General features: G+C 40.9%; 1 protein-coding gene across 2 annotated transcripts in view; it reads left to right on the top strand.

The window, feature by feature from the left end:
* LOC109928299 (E3 ubiquitin-protein ligase RNF149) overlaps positions 1–8,114 on the top strand; it is a 40,963-nt gene that overhangs the window by 28,758 nt on the left and 4,091 nt on the right. For both annotated transcript variants that reach the window (XM_048597978.1, XM_048597977.1), the window contains one exon: positions 3,708–3,900. In XM_048597978.1, coding sequence (XP_048453935.1) covers positions 3,708–3,900 — 193 coding nt within the window. The remainder of the gene's footprint in view (positions 1–3,707; positions 3,901–8,114) is intronic.

The following is an 8,114-nucleotide window of genomic DNA, read 5'->3' on the forward strand; positions in this document are numbered from 1 at the left end:
AAGTTAAAGGCACAATTATGAATGTACCAATAAACAAAAGTTTTCAATGACCTGCTCAGAACTGTTATGGCGTACCTTCTATAGGGCAGTTGGGACTTGAACCCAAACCTTCTGGATACAAAAGCCCTTTAATTCTGACTACACAAAACATTCTCAACAGTTTAGATGAATTAATGGCACAGATGGGAAATTATTAGCTTTGATCTCATGACTGTTATGGAGACCTAGTTTCAAAGTGTCCAAGGTTAAGAACTAAATATTAAAGGATATCTTTCAGAAGAGATGGACAAAATGGAAAAAGGAGTTGTAGCCTGATAGAGACAGTAGAGAGAGAGAGAGAGAGGAACTGAGGTCAATAATTCAAGGAGAAAAATCAGTTCAGGTGGAGCTGAGAAACAGCAAGGTACAGGACATGTTGCTGGAAATTATTTATAAGCCTGCTAATGGTAATTGTGGTGTAAGGCAGAAAAGGGATCTGAAAACTAGAAATGTATATAACTAAGGGAATACAATAGTCATGCAAAACATTAATTGCCATATAGATTGGGGAAATTAAATTTGTACTGATAATGCGGAGGACTGGTTGGATAAGTGTGCAAGACCATGGCAGATGGAATACAATGCAACAAGTTATTTACTATAGTAGGGAAAAAAATACAGATTTTATTTTTATTCATGATAGTGATGCAAAATTTCAGAAGGGCTTGGGTATCCTTGTAGATCTATTGTGGAGTTTTAATACTGAGGTAAAATGGATTTGAGATTAGGAGTGAAGACATTTTACCACAGGTGTGCAGGGCAATGGTGACACAACACCTAGGACGGGCTGGGATGTAGGAGTTCCTGTAAAATGGTGAAGGAAGACAGGGTGAAGTGCAGACATTGCCTTCCTATTGCTATAGTATTTTACCTGTGGACTGCTTACTCCAGATGGCTGCCAATGCACATGGCACTGGTGATGTCAGCTCTCCGTGACAAGTTTGGGATGTGGCCAAGTACATGCTGCTGATGTCACCACTTTCCATTGGACATTGGTGCAAATGCATTTGTAGGCTGCCCCAGTTTTACTTCATGTTAATTAGTTTTCAAAGACCACCATCAATCCCCTATACTGCCCCAGCCTTTCACTAGCAAGGCTTTCATGCTGAAACCAAATGTGCCCTGTCCTCATTACACACTTTTTCAGGTGGATTGGCACCTTCTGAATGGAGCATGTGCCAGTCATAGTCTTAATTTGGAGTTGCAGTTACAAGGGTATGTTCATTTTGACTCGGAGGGCAGTCCATGAGAAGTGGTCCACTGACGATGGATAATAGAGGTGGCAGTGTGAACAGGGAAACCTCAGGCCCTGAATAAGAAACTACTGGTCTGGGTTAACCCTGAATGGGACAGCTGCTTCTGTCGCATATGAATGGCACCTGCTTTATCTTGCACATGAGTACTGCTTGTGCTCCATAGAGATAGCATTTATATAATACACAGCCTTTTACTGTTACAGAGGAGATAGAGATAGTCCAACTGAGTTACTTAATTGACCAATTAAGGACATTTTCCTGTTACCACTTGCATTTTACTAGCCGCATAATACAATAAGAAATAGGAGCAGGAGTAGGTTATTCTATCCCTCATGCCTGCTCCACCATTCAATAACATCATGGCTGATCCGACATTCCTTGTCCACGCTCCTGCATTTTCCCACAAAACCCTTGATTCCCCACTGATCAAAAATCTATCTATCTCAGCCTTCAATATCTACAAGAACTCTGCCCTGCAGCACTCTGTGGCAAGGTGTTCCAAAGACACTCAACCCTGTGAGAGAAGAAACCTCCTCATCTCAGTCTTAAATTGGTATTCCTTTATTCTGAGACTGCCCTATTGTCCTAGACTCTCCCATGCAGGGAAACATCCTCTCAGCATGTACACTATCAAGCCCCTTAAGAATTCTATCTGTTTCAATGAGATCACTTCTCATTCTCCTAAACTCGTGAGTAGAGTCCCAAACTGTTCATCCTTTGATCATAAGTCAATTCCTCCATACCTGGGTTCATCCTAGTAAGTCTTTTCTGACTGTGTCCAATGAAATGATATCTTTCCTTAAATAAAGGGACCAAAACTGCTCACAGTATTCCAGATGTGGTCTCACCAGCACCTTGTACAGTTGCAGTAAACTTCCGTATGCTTGTACTCCAATGCTGTTGAAGTAAGGGCCAACCTTCCATTAGCCTTCCTGATTACCTGCTGCAGCTGTGTGCTAGCTTTCTGTGTTTCATGTACAAGTACCCCAAGTCCTTCTGTGGTTGCAGTATTCTGCAGTTTTTCTCCATTTAAATAATACTCTGTTCTTTTGAACAGCTTCATATTTTTCCACATATTACTCCGTTTGCCAACTTGTTGCCCACTTAAATGTGGACCCTCTGACGTTTTTGGGAGATCACTTGCTGAAGCTTAAAAGCCACCCTGTTATTTTGTAGTGGGGTAGTGTGGGCAAGGTTCACCTTCCTAATCTGGTACTCTGTGGCTTTCAGGGAGAGCTGCCAGTATCAACAGCCAGCTCTATGGCAACCCTTGACACATCACTCTCCTATGCCTCACTAGGACCTGTCAAAACAGCCCTTGTGATGCAAGGCCTCACTGGTTGGGAGTTAGTCTGCTCCAGTGGCAAACTGTCAGCTCTTGAATGTTCAAGTGAGGCTGCTGATTAGAATATTTGCATATCTGTCCTCCAGAAAACCGTGGCTACTTGGTTGTTGAATGTATTTAAGATAAGAAATTGATAAATTTTTGAGTACTTGGGATTAGGGAATATGAGTCTAATGTGGGGAGATGGTGTTGAGGCTGGAAATCAGCAGTTATCTTGAATGGCAGAACAAGCTGAAAACACATTCTTTCTAATGTACTTATGTTTCTGCACTCTTAACCCTATTTCCACTAAACTGCTGGCCACATATCGACGTCTCTGTGAACTGACATTTGAAATGGTTTGCCTTACTCGCTTGACGCTTCCTGTATCAGCCCTACCCCCAAAACATCATGTCTCTTCGTCATCTCAAGCTACTGTTTTTTCGTTCAATGTTTCAATGTTCTGAAGTCTTTGACTGTAAAACTATTGCCATTCACTGCCTATTTTTTCTCCCAGCTATCTTTCAACTCAGTTTTTGCCCTTCCAAAATGACCTTGCAGTTGCTCTTTTGCATTCTCTGTAATTCTGGACTTCGTTTCAGCCTTTTGGCAGGGTGATCCACATCAACTAACTCCAATGCCTATACTATATTTTTCAGTCTGGTATGACCTTTCTTAACTATATGATCATTCTGCTATTCAAACATATTGACAGCATGTCCAGCATTGAGATCTGTTCTCCTCCTTAAGTCCCTAAACCTCTGTCCTTGGCCTCTTATTTTCCTCATCGACACGGTCCCCTCTGTGTTTCATCTTTTGCAAATTTAGCAGCTGATGCTTCAGCCACGTATGCCCCTGACTCTGCGGTTTCCTCCTTCAATCCCTTTTTGTTTCTCCACTTTTTAATTACTTGTCTTCCAAAAAATCCACTTGGACCAAACATTTGCTTACTTGTCCTAATCACCCTCTTTTGACAATTTTATTTTTGACCGTATCTTTGAATTGCTGTGGCATGTTTTTTTTTTTAATAATAAATGTTTTTTGTTAACATCTTTATTGTTTTCATTTATCTTTGTTGTTTTACATAGGTAGATACACATGAAAATGTTGAAGTGGTTATACCAGAATCTGTGCCTGACAGTATCCCAGTTGGCAATTCAAATGTTGTTTTACAAGAAGGAGCTGGAGCTGAAACAAGTACCTTCCCAAACTCTCCAAACTTTGAGTCACTACAGCATGATGATAGGCTAATGGAAGAGGATGAAGCTGCAGCTTTAATTGGTAAGCATAATTGTTCAATAATATTGACCCTAATAAAGTTCATCTTGAATTGAGACCACCACAGATTAAAGCTTGTGGCTGGTGTTGAAATGTGAGCATTGACATGGATAACACTGCACTGGTGGTAGCTGTAACTTGCTGTAATAACTAGTGGCAGACCTAGACTGTACACCTTATGATCACAATCCAGATTTTTTTTTCCTTTTGTTTGTATTCCACAGCCAGGTGTAGTGTTAGGGAAGCACTGAGTATGACAATTTTTTTTCCCCCAAAAGTTCAGCAATTAACTCAACTTTGGATGCAGACATGTGATGACCTGTCTTCTTGAATTACCTGATCAGTACGTGTTAAAAATGCATCTTGTGCAGTTTCTGGGTCTTTCTGATAATCCAGGAAATAATCATTTTAATGCATTTTTAATAATTCCCCACAGTGGTAATTTGGAAACTTCCACTCCCAAAGTTATCCATTTTTACCCAAATGTCATTTGGGTGTTGAAAGAAGCTTGTTGATAAACACATAAAAGTGTGACAACATAGATAGCAGTTAGGTTAAAGGAACAAAAGTAATGAATAAAGCTTATAGCATGTAATTCAGCCTGAAAGAATGTCAACAGCAAGATCAAAATTGGATCCGTTACTTCTCTTTCTCTCTGCTATATAATAGCAAACATAAAAATGGACATAGTTAAATTGGGCCATAAACAAAACAAGAGGGTAGAAAATTGATGTAGCCAAACCTTAACCCACTACTGCTGTTTTTACATTATGATATTGTTTTATTCAAATGAATAAACATATAATTAGGAAAGATAGACGGTTAAACATCTGATTTTTATGAATATAGATAACATTAAACTTGTACTGTATACTGAAGGGCATATTTTAAATTACATGTTGATTGACTAAAAGAACAGGATTTTCACCATGATATGGGTGTGAGGACAGAGGCAAGTTACACAGCCAATGTTTGCTGATAGCATTCTGCTAAAGGCTGATTTACAGCTGGAATGTTTACCACAAGCATTGAGCAGCAAGTTATCAGATGCTAACTAGACTTTAGCACATGGCCTGGAGGTCTCCATGGTGTTAGGAGCACATAACCATTGCTCATTTCAAATTTATTAAAATTGCTGAGCAGGCACCACAAGATGACTCTCTCCCTTACTAACCATCACAAGCTGCAGCTCTTTCTATGCTGCAGGGTCTCCTACTAACCCTGTAGCACAGAGAGCCCACTTACTGTTCTTGTTTAGATAACAAGCATGGCCATTGGCCACTAAATAACCAATTTTTTAACCTTCCGTTGGGTGACTGCTCCTGACACTACAGAGTTAGAACCCCCTCCTGTCCCCAAAGTTGGGGTCACAACCCAAATACACTTTTTCTTTGTGCAACAATCTTCTCAATCCCAATGTCAAAACTGTGTAACCTGTGTGTTAACAAAAGAGCAGGTTATTTCATGTAATTTGAAATAAAATACTGAGAGAAGTAAAATGTGCTATCAGCTTCAAGCCATATCATAAAGTCAAAATTATTCCTTTTGCATGCAACAAAATCATAAATATGTTTGAAGATTTTGCTCCTTTGAAAATAGAAAGAAAATCTTCCCTCACTCTTTTACAGACAGCGGATTTTCCTGATGAAGATGTGAAAGTTAACAAAATTGTCAAAATTTGCAGGGTTGAGGCTGGGAGATGGGTGTCGACAGTAAACTGTCAGCACTCGCCCTTATCATTCTGAAACTGGCCATAATTTCAGGAAGTTAAACATGTGTAGATTAGCACAAAAAAGGGTGTGTAGCTTAGCACAAAAATCTTAAAGTTGCAGTCTGTCACTTGAGTCTTCTCCCAGAGCTGTAAGTCAGTGAGATCAAATATTTCAGCTTTCAACCCCATATCATCGTTTGAAATCCCTGTTAAAAAGTTACGCCTTGTTCATTAAGTTGTACCTGGGTTTCTAATAGTGATCTAAATAATAGAATTTGATGAACAATAGAACTGGCCCTGAAAATGGTGATTTAATAATCATTGACAGTTGTCAAATGTTTAATTGGTATATTTTTAAAATTAATCACTTTTAATAACACTTTAAAAAATGATTTTCTTAGAATATCAAAGAACAAAGAAAATTACAGCACAGGAACAGGCCCTTCGATCCTCCAAGCCTGCACCGACATGCTGCCCGTCACAACTAAAACTCCCTACCCTTCTGGGGACTGTATCCCTCTATTTCCATCCTATTCATATATTTGGCAAGAAGCCCTTTTAAAAGTCACTATAGTATCTGCTTCCACTACCTCCCCCGGCAGCGAGTTCCAGGCACCCACCACCCTCTGTTTAAAAAAAAAAAAAAAACTTGCCTCATACATCACCTTTAAACCTTGCCCCTCGCACCTTAAACCTATGCTCCTTAGTAACTAACTCTTCCACCCTGGGAAAATGCTTCTGACTGTCCAGTCTGTCCATGCCCTTCATAATCTTGTAGGTCTCTATCAGGATCACTCCTCAACCTCTGTTGTGCCAGTGAGAACAACCCAAGTTTCTCCAACCTCCCCTCATAGTTAATGCCCTCCAGGCCTGGCAACATCCTGGTAAATCTTTTCTGTACCCTCTCAAAAGCTACCACATCCTTCTGGTAGTGTGGCGACCAGAATTGCACACAATATTCCAAATGCAGCCTAACTAAGGTTCTATACAGCTGCAACATTACCTGCCAATTTTTAAACCCAATGCCCCGGCCAGTGAAGGCAAGCATGCCGTATGCCTTGTTGACTACCTTCTCCACCTGCGTTGCCACTTTGTGACCTGTGTACCTGTACACCCAGATCCCTCTGCCTATCAGTACTCTGAAGGGTTCTGCCACTTACTGTATATTTTCCGTCTGGATTCGATCTTTCAAAATGCATTACCTCACATTTTTTCCAGATTAAACTCCATCTGCCATCTCTTTGCCCAAGTCACCAATTGGTCTATATCCTGCTGTATGCTCTGACAGTCCTCATCGCTATCCACAATTCCACCAACCTTTGTATCATCCGCAAACTTACTAATCAGACCAGTTACATTTTCCTCCAAACCATTTATATATATTACAAATAGCAAAGATCCCAACACTGATTCCTGAGGAATACCACTAGTCACACCCCTCCATTCAGGAACGCACCCTTCCACTGCTACCCTCTGTCTTCTATGACCGAGCCAGTTTTTAACCATCTTGCAAGCTCACCTCTGACCCCGTGTGACTTTACCTTCTGTATCAGCCTGCCATGAGAGAGGCCTTACTGATGCAGACAATATCCACTGCCCTACCCTCATCGATCATCTTCGTCACTTCCTCAAAAATGTCAATCAAGTTAGTGAGACACTACCTCCATTTCGCAAAACCATGCTGCCTCTTGCTAATATGCCCACTTTTTTTCCAAGTTATAGTAAATCCTGTCTCGAAGAATCCTCTCCAATAATTTCCCTACCGCTGACATAAGGCTCACTGGCCTGTTATGAGCTGGATTATCCTTGCCCCCTTTCTTAAACAAAGGAACAACATTGGCTATTCTCCAATCCTCTGGGACCTCCCCTGTAGCCAGTGAGGATACAAAGATTTCTCTCAAGGTCCCAGCAATTTCCTCCCTTTCCTGTCTCAGTATTCTGGGGTTTATCCCGTCAGGCCTAGCAACTTCTCTACCTTAATGTTTTTCAAGACTGCCAATACCTCCTCCCTTTTGACCTCAACATGACCCAAACTATCTACACACCCTTCCCCAGACTCATCATCCACCAAGTCTTTCTCTATGGTGAATACCAACGCAAAGTACTCATTTAATACCTCCCCCATTTCCTCTGGCTGTACACATAAATTCCCTCCGCCGTATAAAAAGCCTAGGGGTTTTCCTTAATCCTGTTGGCCAATGACTTTTCATGACCCCTTTTAGCCCTCCCGACTCCTTGCTTAAGTTTCTTTTGACTTTCCTTGTATTCCACCGTTGCTTCATATGTTCCCAGCCTCCTAGCCTTGACAAATGCTTCCTTTTTCTTTTTGACTAAGCTCACAATATCTCTCATTTCCAAGGTTCCATAAACTTGCCATACTTATCCTTCATTCTTACAGGAATGTGCCAGCAAGTTGCACTTGAAAGCCTCCCACACACCAGATGTTGATTTGTCCTCAAACATCTGCCTCCAATCTACTTTCTTCAGTTCCTGCCTAATATTGTTG

Source organism: Rhincodon typus, chromosome 6, assembly GCF_021869965.1.
Source record: "Rhincodon typus isolate 14 chromosome 6, sRhiTyp1.1, whole genome shotgun sequence".
NCBI classification, from domain to species: Eukaryota; Metazoa; Chordata; class Chondrichthyes; order Orectolobiformes; family Rhincodontidae; genus Rhincodon; species Rhincodon typus.